Source organism: Urocitellus parryii, chromosome 12, assembly GCF_045843805.1.
Source record: "Urocitellus parryii isolate mUroPar1 chromosome 12, mUroPar1.hap1, whole genome shotgun sequence".
Classification (NCBI taxonomy): domain Eukaryota; kingdom Metazoa; phylum Chordata; class Mammalia; order Rodentia; family Sciuridae; genus Urocitellus; species Urocitellus parryii.
Genome location: NC_135542.1, coordinates 16,123,392 through 16,141,301, shown reverse-complemented (window position 1 = coordinate 16,141,301; position 17,910 = coordinate 16,123,392). Strand labels below are relative to the sequence as shown.

At 51.5% G+C, this 17,910-nt stretch overlaps 1 protein-coding gene across 1 annotated transcript in view; it reads left to right on the top strand.

Moving 5' to 3' along the window:
• The window catches only part of LOC144249582 (xylosyl- and glucuronyltransferase LARGE1-like), a 298,477-nt gene that overhangs the window by 265,946 nt on the left and 14,621 nt on the right, over window positions 1-17,910 (top strand). The window contains exon 9 of the mRNA XM_077791696.1: window positions 7,527-7,805. Within this exon, the coding sequence (XP_077647822.1) occupies window positions 7,527-7,805 (279 nt within the window). The remainder of the gene's footprint in view (window positions 1-7,526; window positions 7,806-17,910) is intronic.

Here is a 17,910-nt window from a genome sequence, read left to right as displayed (position 1 = left end):
TGTCCACCAGGAGGTGGAAATCTCAGAGGCCCTCTTAGAGTCCTGCCGGCTGCGGCTGTGGCAGATAAATAGGTCCTGTGACAGAGATCCCTGAGTTCTGAGTGCCCGGCAGGAGGCAGGGAGGCATTGGCAGGTGCCATGAAGCCTACAGGAGGATCCCCGTCCCCCAGGGATGGAGAAAGGAAGACCCGGGGCGTGTGTCAGAGGGAAGGTGTCACCTGAGCCGAGCTGGGGTGGGTGGACTGAGGGTAGGGCACATGAAAGGAAAGAAGGAAGGTTCTCCAAGGAGGCGCACGCAGCACCGTGTGGTTGGGGCTCAGGGAAGAGGAGGGAGGAGCGGGAAGGAGCTCAGCCAGGTGGGCAGTGGGGAAACCAGAGGAGGCAGCCAGGCCTCGTGGCTCAAGTCTGTCAGGCACCCGCGATGCCCCATAGGCACCTGACCTAGACCAGTGTCCTGGAGTCACACCCAGACTTCCCATGTCCCTTTGCCTTCTACCCATCTTTCAGTGCAGCTGTCTAAGCTCCCCCACCCTCCGCCCCTCAGTAAGTCACCTGGCCACACCAGCCCTGTCTTCTCCCGTGTGCCTCCCCCCACCCCCGTCCTCCACGTCTCTCACAATGAGTGTAAGATCTGACCTCCTCATGTGAGTGTCCGATGACGGTCCATAGCCTCCAGGTCCCCAGACTCCTAGTACCTGAGGCTCAGATACCTTGGCCTGCACAATCCAGTGAGCCCTGCCTAAGCCCAGGTTCCCATCTCTCCCAGCACTGGGGGTTCTCCCCTGCCCACCCGCACCTCCCCATAATGCATTTGGATTAAGAGCAAAACATTCTAAGTCAAGATTAATGGCCTGTGGCTACCAAAGAAATTGGACATGCTTTCTAATCTGAGTAAACAGTGGCATTGCCATGAAGAAATTCATGCAATCAATCATGTGATCCCTTAGCATCAGACACTGAGGGTTCTTTTGCGCCTCTGCCACCTTTTGAGTTTGGCCTTTGGACAAAGTCACTTCATCTAAACCTCAGTTTCCTCCTTGGTAATCTGGGAATGGTAATAATATCTTCATTATCGTCATTTCTAAGGTCCTTGTGAAGATCAAATGAGAATGCAAACCCAGCACTTAGCCCCAACGTACATTCCACAGTGACAACAGAACTTGTGACCAAACTCGGTGCTGGGTAGAAAGGCACTAGACCTTGGATCAAGGAGCTCTGGTTCACACTCCGCCTGCTCCTTCTGTCCTCAGCTGACAATCCTGACTTAGTATCTTTGGGTCTCTGTCTTCTCCTATAAGACAGGGTTGAAAATACTCACCTCCCGGGGTCCTGGTTAGGATTAAATGAGAGAGTCTGACAGCCCTTGGTGCGGATTTAGCATCAGGTAGAGATGGCATGCACGTGAGCCTCCTGTGGAGGCAGGTAGGAGAGGGAGGGAAAGAAAACAAGAAAGACCTGGACTCAGAGTCCAGCTGTGCCTCTTCCCAGCTGTGTGTGCTTGCGCCAGGTACTTGCCTTTTTGAATCTCACTCTATCTGCGAAGTGACGGTGATACTGTCGAGCTCAGGGATTGTTATCTTGGATGCTCTAAAATAAGAGGATGTAAAATGTCCAGTAAGTAGTTGACATTTCATCCTGTGTCTTTACCTCATTGTTGGCTATACACTTTGCTGTTTGGGATTCACACATCAGTAGAAGGAAAATGTGTTCAGTTAACAACCCAGACTCATCCTTTTTACACACTTACTATCAGTAGACGAATACCAGGAAAACCAAGCGTCTCCTTCCAGTGCAAAGGGAAGCACCCCCCACCCCAGCCTGGGCCAGTGGTGATCCTGGCAGGACCTTTCTTGTATTCATTCAAAGAAATCTCTGGTCCCCTGTCTGTCTGCAGCAAGCTCTGGCCGCAGTGGCCTCCCTTCCCAAAGCACACACATGCCAAGCATAGCAGATGCCTGCTACCCCCGATGCACAGTGATAAGTACTGCCATCCAGGCAGGACCTCAGAGAACCCAAGGAATTGTAGGTCCCCCTGACAGACACTGAGCAGGACATGCTCAGAAATTCCAAGAGCACACGGCGGTGCAGTGGGAGAAATTCCCCAGCCTTCTGTGCTGCACATCCAATTATGATACAGCACGATGACTGGTGCCTGTTGGATTGATTTTTAATTTGGGAAACACTTCGGGTGTGTTTGTAAACCTTTGAGTCAGAAGTAGCCCTACGTGAATGCCACAATAAATTAGGGGAGTCGACAGGCCGCCCCCATGCCGTCTCCCTGCAGATTTCCACTCAGAGAGGATGAGTGTCACTGGCCACGCCGTGGTGCTGGCATCTCTGTCAGTCACTCCATGGGGAGGGCATCTGTCCTCTGACACCTGGCCGGGGGAGACACTCCTTCTCTGGTGTCCCGTTGTCACAGTTGTTGAAGAACTGACCACCATTAAAGGCATCGTCTGACTGGTGAACGTCCTCTCTGCTTTTTGCAAAAAAAAAAGAGAGACCAGAAATACAAGTTCTTGGGTTCAGCCCAGACCTCCTGAACCAGAACCTCCAGTGTGTGTGTGTGTGGGGGGTGTGTGTTTTTAAATGAACCACTAATCAGACCAGTGTTGGGAAGCCCCAGCCCTTTTCTGAGAGTGGAAAGTACTTCTCCCTGTGATGGTCAGCGTGCTCTTTGAAGCATTTAAATCTGGTCCCAGCCCTGAAGTCCCTGGTGATCCCCCCTGCACTTAGAACAGCGAGCCCACTGCCCACGTGGCCTTCGAGGCCCAGCCAGACGCCTGCTCCTCTCCCACACACAGTCCGTCCACACTGGCCCTGCTTCTTGCTTGACTGAGCTGGACTCACTTTTGCTGCAGGTTGTTCTGGGCAGCTCACCCCGGACATCCACAAGCTGCTCCTGCTCTTTATGTAGGGGTCTTGGGCCATCCTGCCTACTATTAAAAAAAAAAAAAAATTCCAGAAGCACATTTCTCACAGCTCTGGAGGCTGCAAGTCCAAGGACAAGGTGCTGGCAGACTCAGAGTCTGGGGAGGGCCCATGTTCTGGCTGATGGATGGCTGAGTCTCCAACTCTATTCTCAAGTGGTGTAAGGGGAAGGGTGCTCTGTGGGGCCTCTGTATAAGGGCATTAGGAACCTAGCCTTCCCAAAGGTCCGACCTCCTAATGCCATCACCGTGGGGTTAGGATTCCTACATAGAAGTTTGAGTTAGACACCAAGAGACACACATGGCTCTAGATCTCAAATGTCACCTGGAGAGGGCCTTCCTAGGCCAGCCCACACAGCCACTGTCTGTCCTGTTGTCTCTCTACTCTCTTAGTTCCATCTGGATTGAACTGAGTTTGGTTTGCTTATTGTCTCCTCCCTGGAACACAAGACCCTGACGTCCAGGAACCTTGTCTGTCTAGCATCCAGGCACATTGGAGATGATAAATATTTGTCGGGTGAATGCCTGTTTGAAAGGCAAAGATGGAACCCCAAGGGAAATGATGGCTGTCCTATGCTGAGCACCTGCTATATGTCTAGCTGCATCTCATTTAGGGGTCAACTCCACTTAGATATTGTATCAGTTACCCATTGCTGCTTAACAAGCCATCCTGCCCTAGGAGCTTAAGATGACCACCCTAGTGAACTCAGGATTCCGTGGCTGGGCAGCTTGGCCTGTGCTTAGCTGGACCCATCCAGGCATCTGCTGTCAACCTGGGTAACTCTTCTGCAGGTTGTCTGGCTATTAGCCAGGTCCGTGGGGATACCTGGATGTCATCTAGCAAGGTGGTGGGGGCTTGTCCGCATGGTGGTAGTCACAAGGTTTCCAAAGGACCAAGCCCTGCTGTGCCCGCACATTTTAAAACCTCGGTTAATGTAATGTTTGCTAATGTCCCACAGACTGAAGCAAGCGAGGTGGGGCCAGGCCAGGGTCAGTGTGGGAGAGTCTTCCCAAAGGATGTGAAGAGAGAAGAATGATTTATAGCTATTTTGTAAGCTATTCTGTCCCATGAACATTGTTAGAAACTGAAGCTCCAAGCTCAGAACTCTTGCCCATGTGTACTGACCCAGCACAGGGGTCAAATCCAGGACTATCTGACCCCAGAACCCACAGTTGCAAGCTATGATCGTGTCCCAGGCAGCGTCTCTTGCTGCAGTGTACCTGAGGGGCGTGGGCCAGCTGGTAGGGTGGGCGTGTCCCATTGCAACAGAAGCCAGGGAGGCCCACAGATGCTCTGGAGTCCCAGCCACCTCTGGCCATTAGGTTTCTCCCTGCCTGCTCCTTAGTAAGCTAAAGACTGTGTATGTTCAGCTTTCCATCTTAGTGGGGCTCCCCAGAGTAGACCCGCCAGACACCAGAGACTTTGCCTCCCCCTCCCCAGCAGGAAGCAGCGGCAGGCTCTGTGGGGAGTGGAAAGGAGCTGGGTGAGTCCGCCCCTCTGGATTCTGGAGTTGGCTAATTCATCAGCTCCTCCTGTTCTCTTGAGCAAGTCACACCCCCTCTGTGAAACTTACCTCTTTCCTCTTTCATCATGAAAATGGTCCGGGCAAAAAAAGAAAAAAATATCAAAGCTCCTTTCCAAATGGACAGTTCTGTGGTTTTAGAATTGATCTCTGTCTCCTGAAATCTGCACTGGTTCAGCCTTCGCTGTGCCGGCCACTCTGTCTTCCTGTCGAGGGGACCGGAGAAAGATGGGCACCGAGCTCCACACAGCAAGAGCTGCAGGGGCGCCCCTCCCAGAACAGATGTGGAGAGAAACCGCCCTCAAGGAGCAGCCAGTGGTGGGTCTTGGAAGCCGCCCCCAAGAGGGACCGGGGAGGAGGAAGGAATAGACAGAAGTTGACATCAAGGGAGGAGGGCCCTCTTCTGGGGGGAAACAGGCAATGAAGGGAAGAGATTTGGGGGGCATTGTCCTCCACCTAACACCCATTCTTACCAGCTGATGACCTGGGCTTTGAGGTCAGGGAGACCTCCACCCATCTCCTGCACCTGACAGTGGCATGCCTTGAAAGAATCGCTTTACCTCCTCGCCTGCAAAACAGGGATCAGAGTCTCAATTCTGTAGAGTTCCTACGGCCATCAGATACGATAAGAGCCACAATGTGGGTGGCACCTGGCAAGTAGGAAGTAAGGGGGACGGATAGATCTGTGGTTGTCACCGTTTCCATGTTGTCCTTGTTGGGAACCTGAGGTGGTCTCTGTTGTCCCCATCCTGGTAGAAGTTTGATTCTTAGGGAGAAAATGTTGGAGAGGGCTGGCGGCTTGGAAGACATGTGGGTTGTGTCGTCTGCACACACACTCCTGGCTGAGGTTCCACGGGACGCACCTGACACCATTTCCCATAAAGCTCAACTTAATCTTTCATGAACGGCACGTTCTCCTGAGAACCTTCAGTAGCTTCCTGCATTCTCCTGTGCTCTCAGCAGAGCTTGGCCGACGGGCTGTGCGGGGTAGGCTTGCTGCCTGCTTAGAAAACAGAGTCAAAACCCCAGTGAGTAGAAGAATCCAGAGCAAAGCCGCCCTCTCCCCTGCTCAGCCCAATGACCTCCTTCCCCTGACACACGCCAACAGTCTGCATGCGAGAAATGGTTCTTGCCCTTTTACTCTCCTGCTCACAAAAGATTTGTGCAAATAGATCTCCCTGGAAGTACGGAGTCCACCATTGTACACAGATGAAGCTGAGGCACTGGGAGATCATTCAAAATCCCAGACCCTCAAGCCCAGGAGAGAACAGGGCCCGACAGTGGAGGCTCAAGGCCAGGGTCAGCGAGCTGAGGCGTCTGCAGAATGCTGCCTTTACAAGGTGACTCCGGTTGGTTTGGTTAGTGGATGTGATCAAGGGTGACAAATGGAGGGCATTTTACTCTGGTGAGTGTCTCAGTCTTCCCTATTGGAAAAGGGGGCAAATCTAGGCAATACCAGAGTTACTGAGAGAAAACTCTGGAAGTCCAGAGAGAAAGCCATTGACAGGAGATAGGTGTGCCCGTTTTCTTTGGTTTGGAAGCGTGGAAATGCAAAGAATCTCTTTCTTGGTAATCATCTGAATAAAGTGGACAGACATCCTGACCAGAAGACTTCTGGTCATGTAACCTCTTTCTGGAAAGAGGGGAAAATTAAAATAGGCTTTTGCTGTCTCTTTAAACCATAGATTTTGTGTACCCGGCATTTCTGATGCCTTTGAGGGGGTAAAGAAAAAAGAAAAAGAAAGCAGAAGAAAAATCCTCATGGATTTCTTTTCAAACCTGTCCCCAGAACACCTGTGAGAAGCACCTTTTGTTTCTTCCTCTGGCCTCTGTCCTCCCCACTTCCCTGGCTCAGTGCTTTCTGGTAGCCTTGTGAACTTGGCCTCCAGGCAATAAGCGCCCTGAACGTGAAGACATGACCCCAGGTGCCCTTGGGATCCCAACATTCCCACGTCCTTCTGTTCCCTTTGCCAAACACCCAGGGTTATTATTTCTCAGTCACCTCAAGCCCCATTAAGGTCCCTGTCTACACATCTCTGGTTGATAGGTCCAAGAATCTGAGCTGGAGCCTCAGGTCCATTATTAGGAAACTGGGAGAATAGCTATGCTCTACGATGCTGGGAGAAGTCTGGAAGGCGCCTGGTGGGTAGGAACGCATCCATAACTCTAGTTGTTTCTCATGTTCTCCTTGTTGGTTTTGGTGCTCCTTGTCAGTCAGTGTCCTCCATTAGTCTAAATCTTCTATGGCCGTTCACTGCTTTAGATCAGTAGAGCCGTTTTCCATCTGGACTGAGAGAGGAGAGTTTGGGCTGGATGAGGATCTTTGGATAGTTTACTATAGTCACAGCCTACACCTTTGCATTAGTCTGTTTTCTGTTGCTATAACAAAATAGCTGAGGCTGGGTAGTTATAAAGAAGAGGATTACTTAACTCACAGTTTTAGAGGTTACAAATCAAATCCAAGATGGGGAGGCCTCATCTTGTCAGCCTCTGGTGAGGGTTCCTTTGACTATATCACAAGATGGCCAAGTAGCAGGAAGGAAATGGCTCTGTGCAGAAGAGTGAGCACTCCCATGGTGAGACGAAAGACAGAGGATCCAGGGCTCAGGATAACTGTTCTTCTAAAACACTTTCATGGGAACTTGCCAAGGATCCATGAAAAGTACATTAATTCGTTCCCAGGGCCCACCCCCAGTGACCTAGCCACCTCCCACTAGGCCCCCGCCTCTAGAAGGTTCCACACCTGAACACTACCACACTGGAAACACTGAAGGTTTGGGGGCAAGCACATCCAAAACCATCGCACCATTGAAAAGAGGAGCCTGAGGCTCATGAGCAAGGTGACTTTTGCTATCCTGTATTCAGTGGGAAGCAGAAGACGAGAACCAGCACGGCAGATGTTTTTATGTCTATTTATGGGTAAGAGAACTGAGTGGGTCATATTCCGAGACCAGTTCAGATTTGCAGCTGATGGACTGCCCGCGGGTGGATGGAGGTAGAGGCCCACAGGAGACCTGGCAGATGATTCAGGGACAGGCCAGGTCCTCACACCCCGCCTCCCTTTCTCTTCCAGGCTCCAGATGCTGGAGGCCATCTGCAAGCACTGGGAGGGACCCATCAGTCTGGCCCTCTACCTGTCGGATGCTGAGGCCCAGCAGTTCCTCCGCTACGCCCAGGGCTCCGAGGTGCTCATGAGCCGCCACAACGTGGGCTACCACATTGTGTACAAGGAGGGCCAGTTCTACCCTGTGAACCTCCTGCGCAAGGTGGCCATGAAGCACATCAGCACCCCCTACACGTTCCTGTCGGACATCGACTTCCTGCCCATGTACGGGCTCTATGAGTACCTCAGGTAAGGACCTGCTGGGCCGGCACTGCCCACCCTGCTCCTGGAGCTGGAAGGCTTGTCGGGCCGTGCGGGGGCCGGAGCAGAAGCCCCTTAGGATCCTGCTCTAGTCATGTGCTTTCATAGATGGGGCAGCTGAGGTCAAGAATGGGGAATGGCCTGCCTGGTCACCTAGAGGTAGAAGGCCTGCCTGCCAGGTGTGGGAGATCCAGGAGGCCGTTGTCCCGGGGAACAGCCTGGAGCCCGAGTTTGCATAATGAAGTGTCAGTTGGGTCTAGGAAGCATCCTGTCTCCCATCTAATGCTCTTTCTATAGCATCTATGAAAACACACTGTCCCTCTTCCAATTTTGGATCAGACAGCCTTCACGTAACCATTCTAAAAAGATCACTGCCTATTCTTTAAAACAAATCTAAGTGATAATGATGCCTAACATCTATTGAAGTGCTTGCTGGGTGCCAGAAGCTGTTCTGAGTGCCTGACAAGTCGGATCTCACCCCCCACCCCCCACCCCCGACCCTGCCGCAAACCCTGCCTCAGGTAGAACAAGACTAAGCCACTGGCCCAAGGTGACACAGGAGCGAAGGGGCAGCTGGGGTCAGAACCTAGCCCCTGACTCTGGACCCATGTGCCTAATCACCTCCAGGCCGTTTCTGGATCTCCAATGTCCTTTTCTAACTGTCCCCACCTAGAAGGACAAACGTCTAGCCGCTGGAGAAAGCCGTGACGGAGAGCCGCTTGGCTGTGTGGGGAGTGGCATTTATTTATTACAGAATAACAAACAGCATGAACTGAAAGACACTAGAATTCATATAGCCCAAGGTTCCGTTCCCTAGGTACAGATGCACCAACCACACTCTTAAAGAATCCGCCTCTCCCTACTGTCATTCTTCAGTATGCGTTACCTCCACTACCAGGGCAGTGCTTGCCTGGCTCCCAGGTACCATGAGGTGGTTTGCATTTCTTATCCTGTTGGATCCAAAAGCATGCATACCTCCCCCATTTTCCAGGGGTAGCAGTGGGGCTCAGAGAGGCCAAATCCCCTGCTCCAGTCCAAGGGTTGTGTCAGGATTTGAACCAGGGTCTGTCGGATTCCAGGTTTGAAGGCCATGTTGCTGCTCTGGGGTTTCTGACTGTCCAAAACAATGTGATTTGGCAGGATGTGATTTCTTTCTCTCTTTTTCTCTGGCCTGCCCTCCTTCCATCCATCTCTGTCTCTCTTTCCCTGTCCCTCCTTATCCCTTCCTATCTCTCTCTTAAAAGATCTCCAAGATTCTTTAAACCTTTTGTGCTTCAGCCGAAGCACGGGTTTCATATCAGCAGCCTCCCTGCCCTGCTCTCTCCAGAGCAAGGAAGACATCCTGTGTCCAGCCACTGGATTGGGTTCATTTCCAGGGTCATGTTGGGGTTTCATAGCTTCAGCCCCTCTTGTGAGCAGGGAGGAGCCCCTCTTGGGCTCTCTGATAATAGCAGAGTGGGCAGCACCCAGACATCTTGCAGGCAGGCAGGTGCTGGAGCACAGAGCTCTGGGAACCAGGACTCTTGACTGTATCAGGCTCTTAAGAAATGGAGTTTTTCCCCAGCTCTGGCTCCTTCTGGGGCTCTGAATCCCAGTGTGTGGGTTGAGGGTGCCCCCATGTGGTCACCTCTGTTCCTGCAGCTTCTGAAACCTCCAGTTTTCAGAGATGGAAGAACAGATGGGTGGGAGAAGAGTGTGGCCCAATACCACCAACATCCCCCACCCCCGACCTGGACCCATCAAAGAGAGGCTTTTAGGACTGGACCCTGCCCATCGCCACTTTCTATTCTTAAGAAGCACCTGGAAGCCTTCACTCGGATGAGTTGAAAGGGAACAGGCCCCATTCCATCAACACTGTGGTCTTGACTCTCCAAGAGCTATTTTATGACTTTGCCTCATGGGCATCATGTTTGAAAACAAGTATACAAGAGCAGACATGTATGTTGGCCCCTTGTGCTTTACTGATCCGAGACCCTAACTGATGATCAACATCTTATTCAATTTGAGGTAATTAATATTGCCTTTTAATTAACATTTTTGCTTAATGCAGAATCACTGGAGGTTGCAGTTCGGCCACCTTATCCCAAGTGCCTGTGGTTTCCCTCAGGGGGTTTGAAATACTGCAAATTGCTCCTAGATTCAATTATTGTGTAAGCAGACCTTGCCCAAGAATACTGAGCACAACCTAGTAGGGAGACCATAGACTCTCCACTGCCGTATGGAATTCCTGCTCCAGGGGACCAGGACTGAAGTTAGGCAGTCCTGCAGAGGACCTGGGAATCTGCATTTCTACATAAGACTTTTAATATCAGCAACTTACTAAAAATAAGTTTTTAATGCTGCTAAGCTAGACCATACATGTCCCCAGGCTGCAGTGAACCTGCCATCCCCCAGCTCCTCCAGGCCACCAGTCTGTGACCTCTGACTTGGTTATTCCTTAGGCACTGAATTTAAGAAAACAGTAAGGGACATGATTCTATCAGAAGCCCTAAATAAGCATCTACTGTCCATTTCCTTTGAAGGCCACTATATTGACTGGTAATTGGCTTGGGAAGAATTTTTTCTAGTATTTGGAAAGGATTTATTTCTGATCCATATATTATCAGTAGATACATCCCAACAACAGCAGAATTATATCACTGGTTTGGGATGAGGTTAGGGATGCTGTTACCTTTGGAGCTCAGCGGGGCCAGCAGATCCCCTAATTGACTGACTTCTTCAGCACCAATATCTGACAAAACGCTAGACCCAGATTCTGTGAAGATATGACTAATAAAAATGATGGTTACAATGAACTGAGCCTGACCAAGTGCTGGAAGCTTGGTTTCCATCGCCTGCACTCTGACACTTCTCTATGCAGTGGTCACCAAACCAAGGCCCCAGAAAGTTTAGTCTTATTGTGAGAGGAAACCGTGGACTTCTGTCTACACAGCCTGTGCAGAAGGAGCCAGATCACTCTCAAACCCCACAATACGGAGCAGGCTAACCAGCAGCCCTCTGGCTGCACCCCCAGACACTTGCTCATGTCACCCTTCTTGAGGTCCTCCCTGGTTTCCAAAAAAAGTTCAGCATCGTAGCTCTCTGAGCAGTTGCCTAGCAACCAGCTAATATTTCAGCAAAAACAAACAGTTCAATCGGAAAATAATGAAATCAGCTCTATTCAGGGACAGAGCTGCAGAATTTCACTAAAATCTCTCTTCCACGCCTTCTCCCATTTCTGCTAACGAATGAGCTTGTAGACGTGCGGCTCGCACTTCTGTTTATAGAAATGTCCACTGGAGTTCAGCGGGTGTGGCCAAATCACACAGACCTGCATTTGAACCCAGATCCTCGATACTTTCCAAGAATGTGATGTGGGGCACTTCTGACCCACCCTTTCTCAGTTAATCCAGGAGCTGGTAACAGCCTCTTGCAGGGTCAGTGCTCAGCAGCTAGTTTTCTGTCACACGGCCTCTTCACAGCGCTCAGTATTGGACTCCTTTTCCAGGCCCCAGTGCCTACCCTTGTAAACTGCCCGCCACCTTCCAAACAGCCGAGGTAACTGCATGGAACCGTTTGACATTCTCACTCCCTGAAATGAGAACTATATACAAATGGCCCCTGACCTATGACAGCTCAGTGTGCATTTTTTTTAACTCTACAAGGTTGCGGAAACAGTATGCAGTCAGTAGAAACCTTGCTGCACGTTTTGAATTTCAGTCTTTTCCAGGAGGAGTGATGCACGTCTGCTTCTCTCTCCTGATTCTGGGGGGACCACGAGCTGCAGCCCCCAGTTACAAGGGGAACCACCCGTCTCCTCGGTGTGCTGTGTGGCTACGCTATGACATCCAGGACGCTGGGTGTAGAGAACGTATTTTCCACTTTCCACATTTCAACTCATAATGGGGTCTGTCAGGTCGTAACGCCATCGTAAACGCTCCTTACTCAGCATTGACTTGGCCTTGGGAATGGTACTTGACATCCCTCACTTATGGTATCTGTGAGATGGGGACAATACTGTTTCTTCCCTTGTAGAGAGACTTGGAAAGCACCTAGCAGTGCCCAGAACATCCTTCTTTCCATGAGCAGCCATTGCCTCTGCGATGGCCACGCACTGTTCTGGGCCATGGAACAGTGGACAGAAGGGGCAAGGTCCCTGTCCTCTGGAGGTTTACACTCCACCTGGATGTGCTATTGCTCTTGTTCTTATCACCATTAGAGATGCAGAGGTAAAAGATACAGGACCCCAGTCTAACAGCACATGGCCCAATGTAGCCAGGTGGGACAGGTCTCAGGAAGAGCTGCTAGTTGAGATTGAGCTTGAAGATCAGTGGTTTGAGGGTCACTGAAGCCACTGGTGTGGTTGAAGTTCCAGAATGGCAGGGATATCAGGAATGTGACATCTCAGCCAAGAGTGACCTCAACCATGGACTGGGGCACATTTCTAGCCTCTTCCACCTGCAGAATTCTCATCTCTGATTGGTGCTTTAAAGCTTAAAGAGTCTCTGCTACCCACGTTGATTCTGTTTTTTAGGGGACACATGTGCCACACTGGCAGGGATGGTGTTGCACAGTGTTTCTGTAAGAACAACGAGTCAGTTTTATTCTGTGCTAGGCAGGAGGGCATCTGGCCAACCCCCATTCACATTTTCCCAGGCACACGATGTCTGCTCCGTAAATTCTTAAGTGAGTGCAAAAACGTGAACAAGGCCAGGTAGAAGTGGCGCCAAGTGAGATTTACTGGCTGCCTTCCAAGAGATGTTACCAGGTGGCCTTTCCTTGGGTTACTTTGTTATTTTAATTCTGCTATATCTGTGACATTTAACGTTTATTGAGCACTTACTATGTGCCAAGCACTGTGATAAGCACTTTTGTGTGTATTTTATCATTTAACATTACCATGGTTCATTTTACACAAGAGGATGTTCATGCTAGGCCTCACGTTCAAGGGCACAGCACCAATAAGTAGGCACCTGGCTTGCTCTGGGCTCATCCAGAGGTGTCTGTGCCTAGCCTCCTGGTGGGCCCATGTCCCACTTCACCCTGGTGGCCATCATCGTCATCACAGCTTGCCTTTACCAGGGATAGCCTGGGCATCTGGGAATTCTCTTAACCTTTACACGAGAGGTTCCATGAAAATCCACAGCACACAGACACTGATGCTTACCCCGACTCAGAGAAGAAAACTGTGGCTCAAAGTTGTAACTTGCTCAAGGGTTCAAGCTGGTAGGTGTCCAGATGGGATAGGAATCCAGGCGATCTGTCCCCGAGCTACCCTCCTGTCACCTCCCGTGACCTACAGGCTGCATTGAACATTGCTGGTGCTTAGGGTGCTTCTGGGATGTACTAGTTCCTCGTGTAAACACCTGGACAGTGGGGGCATTTAGTAGGGTGTTGAGCATTGCGTGACTCGGGCAAGTGCTCAACAAATTGCAACTCTTACTGTTATTTCTGAAATTTGCCCCCAAAAGCTCATTCTTAGTTCCTCCTTGTCGCCTTCCCCTCTCTGACTCACAGGTTCTGCCTCTGGCTAAGTTCATGCCATCTATTTAGAAACCACCCAGATCTTACAGGGGCCAGGGAGCCCCTCCTGCTCACAGGGGACTGTGCCCCTGTGGGCCCTCATCTGCTGCGTGCCTATTTTGCAGTTACCCCTCTGTGGGAAGCCTCCCTCACTTATGAGTCTTACCTGTTGTCCCCACCTACCTCCCGAGTCCTGGCTGCCAGCTCATCTCCTAGGCAACTCTCCCAGTCGCTGAGCAAACTCTTACCTGGCCTCCATGTTTGAGGGGGTGAAGGAGGATGAGGAGGCTGTGCCGAGTCCTGCCTCCACAGTCCCCTGCACAGACAATAGGCACAACCCCGCTCTGCGCCTTCCTTCCTCTGCCTCTGGATTCCCACCCTGAGGTGGGTTGCTGGGGCCTCAAAGGTGCGGTGCAGAAGGTTCCCACCGTACTCGGGGGAGCCGTGCTTAGATCAAGCACCACTGAAGCTGGGCAGAGCGCCAGCTGTGGGGGACAGCTAGAGACAAGGGGCCTCCCAGCGTGTCTCTCTCTCTCTCTCTCTCTCTCTCACACACACACACACACACACACATACACACACACACTGCACACGCCCTTCACGGGCCACCTGCTCCCTGGCTCGGTTTGCACCACACCCAGGCCTTGTGCCAAGAGGGACCTGAAATCAAAATACTGTGGCTGCATCTCAGCCCCAGGTCTCAGGTTTCTCCTCAAACAAGGATGAACCAACCCTGTCCCTCTATGCCCCATGAGAATCATGAGGACATGAGGCCACAGCCATCTAGAGAGGACCCAGGAAGGAAGAAGCAAATGTTTCCGTGGAGCAGCCTCGGTGTGAGGCTCTGGACAAGTGCCACCTCTATGTGACAACCTAGTCGAAGACACATGCTTTTATGCTCGTTATACAAGTGAGAAGATTAAAACATAGGTCCTTTCCCCAAGGTCATTTGGATTCAAGTGGCAGAATACACTCTCAACCCAGGTCTCCGTCATTCCCAAAGAGCCCTCTCCACAGTGCCGCCCCCCGCAGTGTGTGGGGTTGCGTTCCGAGCCTTCATCCCTGTACTCTGACTGAGTCCCTCATGTGTGCCTGGCACCGAGCAAGAGCTAAAAAATTACCATGGCCGAGGATGTCCCCGGCCGCAAGCCCAGCAGAGCAGATAGATAATGAGCAGGTGGCCATCATCAGTGACACAGTGGTCCTAGCTGAGCGAGTCCCGGGAAGATGCAGACTTGTCATTAAGGGGGACATGTGGGGAGTCAGCAAAGCCAGCAGAGGTGAGGCGGCATGTGCAGGGGGACCAGCTCGTCCCGCTGGCTTTGCAAAACTTGAGACAGAGGGAGGCCGTCGTGGGGGAGAGCAGAAGCACGCTCCAGCCTGAATTTCTCCTCCCTCCTGTCCTCTTTTAATATCACTCGTGTAGGAGTCCCTGGGAACTTGTACAAGAACCACTTGGCTCCCTTCCAACTCGGGCTTGATCACACAGCGGGCTCTCGCGGGCTCTCGGGCATGTCGCGGCATGGGACTGGGCTGTTGAAGTGGGGGGCTCCTAACACTGACAAGCCGGGTCCTCTCCTGGCCTTCTGAAGCAGCCCCGCCTCCAGCCCGGTGGTTCCCAACAGTTTGTCACTTGTGTCAGCCTCCGTCATTCATTAGCGCTACACAGAGAAGCAGCCCAGCCCATCCTGCCGTGGAAGTGGACCTTCACAGGGGGCAGAGATGGAGCGGGGGCAACGGGAGGGTCCCAAGTGGTTGCAGTATCAAGAGGACAGAGGCTCCCAGCAGTCACCTTGGTCAAAGCAAGATGCTCGGCAGAATTCTCCCCAACCAAGGGCAGTGGTCTCTGGAGCCAAGGGCAGAATCAGGAAAAGTCAAAGTTAGGTTTGACGGGAAGAGGACATGGCTGACCTTGGCCAGATCAGGGAGTCAAAGACAGATGATAATGGTTTGAGAAGCTCATGGTGGTGAAGAAAGGAAACAAGGGGCCAGGGCCCATGTGTCCTGCCCCACCACCCCACCCTGATAAAGCACTGCTTGTTTCCTGGCCTCAGCCCTAGTCAGTCCTAGGAGACGGGATCTGCCATGTGGGCAGCATTGTCCTTTAAGAAACCTACCTGAGCAAGCAGGCCGTGGCCTATTGCCTGCTCCCTGCATTGTTTGCTAACCACTCTCCCACCAGCTCCCTTGACCTTGAAGTTCAAGACATTCATTGCTTCTGTTGCAGGGTTGGAAAGACAGACAGGAGTCCCCACATTTGACAACCTTGGCCGAGTAGATGTGTGATTGCCAGTCTTTCCCAGTTCATTCTAAACTGGTGCTGTCCTTATTACTGTCATTGTTATTGTCATGTGATGGTGGTACCTGCCCGCTGCTCAGTGGTTACTAATGTACTCAGCCCTCTGAGCTTTGCATCTTCATCAGTCAACTGAGAACACTAGTACCAATGTCATAGGTTGCCCTGATGTTTAATCAGTGATACAAATGCTGTGCTGAGCTTAGGGCTTCATCCAAATACACTGAAGCACTTATTTTTATTTACTGATCAGCTACAATATTCTTTAGCAGTTATTACTGTTTATCAATCACTTACATTATACCAGGCCTGCTTTTGGAGATTCAGTTCTGCTGAATGTCATATGCTTCCTGATTACCAGAGTTCGGCAAGTACTGGAACACTTTGTCCTGACTGGCTAAGCCCTGCTTCTGGTCAGAGCACAGCTCTGGGTGCCCTAGGTCTCCGAATCCCTCTCTCACCACACTTAGAGCTCCATGCTGAGGTTATATCTATTCTTTCGGCTTGGTACCTAATGTCTCTGTGTCTGGCTTCATTAATATTCATTAGTTAAGGAATATATTATCTTACTTAGTTCTCTTAATAGCCAAGTCCATAAAGTATTATTATCAAGATAAGGAAACAAAAGCCCAGAGAGTTAAGAAAATTGCCCCTGATTATGCAATTACCCAAGTGGTGAAGTCGAGATAGAATCTACATCATCTGATTTAAAAGATCACACTCTTGGTCTCATGGTTCAGCCCCCCTTCACACCGGCCTCCCCTGGGGAGACATTCAGCCCTGGTGTGTGGAAAATCATGTCAGTCGGCTTCTCGTGAAATATCGGACTATATGGTCACACTCCATGTGGCAGCCCCGGAGCTGCGGTTGAAGAGCAGCTGCCTTGGTGCGGGGCAGGGTCTTGGCGGCTGCTGCCCCTGGCCATCCTGCCTGCTCCTTGCCCACCAGCGCCCCCACTCACTCACAGTACTGGCCCCACCCCCAGCTGCTTGAGATGGTCCCTGATATAGACAGAGCCGGCAGGAGGTCCTTTCCAACTCTTTTGTTCCTGTTGAAACAGGACTGTGCTTTCTCCTTTCTCTGGACCTGAGAAGCAGGCTCCTTTTCTAACTGCGTTTTCCTGGAGATGGCATCCAGTTGAGTTTGTGACACGTAAGCCCACACCAGAGGAAGAATCTGTTTCCAGGAACAGGGAGCAGAGTAGAATGTGTGAGAGCAGAGAGGTGGGAATTGGGTTGTTCGTCCTTTGGTAGGAACTGGCGAGTGACTCAAATCCTATTTGCAGGTAAGTTGTGCTCATTCTTGAGACTCCTGGAGGGGTCTAATAGCTTTATCAAAGGGCTAGCATTGGTCATGGGGTGTTACTCATTTTCTCCCCTAGGAACCACAAAAGCTAATTTCCTCCACCCTGGGTCACTTAAAATGAAACTAAATTTTTTTTTTTTTAACAAAAGGGATACTTGTTACAACTTAGCTGCATGATTTTGCCGTAGATGAGTCCCCAAGTCCTGCTTCTGCTATGGTAGCCAGGCCTACATCTCGCCACCAGTGTGCATCCAGGATGGGGGATGAGGTGATAGTGTGGGGTCCGGGGTTCTGTTCCTTAGTAGCTCTCCAATCCTGCCCTGTGTGACTTGCTGCATTTCTGCAGAGCTAGAGGAGTGCCAGTCTAGACAGCATCGCCATCTCACCCACCCTTTCCAGGTCTTGGTGAGTGCTCCTGGTGCTCCTCCGGGTGCCACTAATCAAAGGCAAAGCCACCGGTGACTCCGCACTGCCCAAGTCAACGTCAGTCACCACCTCTCGTTGTACTTGACCTCTCGGCAGCACCTCACTGCTGCTGATGCCTCATGGATACACCTCTTTTCTTTTCCCTCTTGATGTGAGTGGCCGTGAGCCATGGAGTGTGCGTGGTCTCCAGGAGGCCAGGAGGCAGATTTCTGGGGTTAGACCTTGGGCATCTTTGGGGGAAGGGGTGTTCTGCCCACCTTAGGGGAAATGCCTGCGGTGCTCCCCTCCTTCCTCTCTGCCCCCATGTCTAGTACCCTCCCTACCCCTCGTTCTGAGCTTGTCACTGTAGCCTCCGTGCTGTCCCTTGAGCACACACCTCCTTCACAGTGAGGTCTGCTGCACCTGGAAAACTGTGACTCCAGACAACACGTGACCTGCCCCCACCTGCTCCGCGGAGAAGCTCACGTCTCTCCTTCCTGAGGCCAGCCCTGACCGCTCGTCGCCCACTCCCCACCTCAGGCATTCCTAAGCCCCTTCCTCAGCTCCGTTCTCCCCCCCCCACAC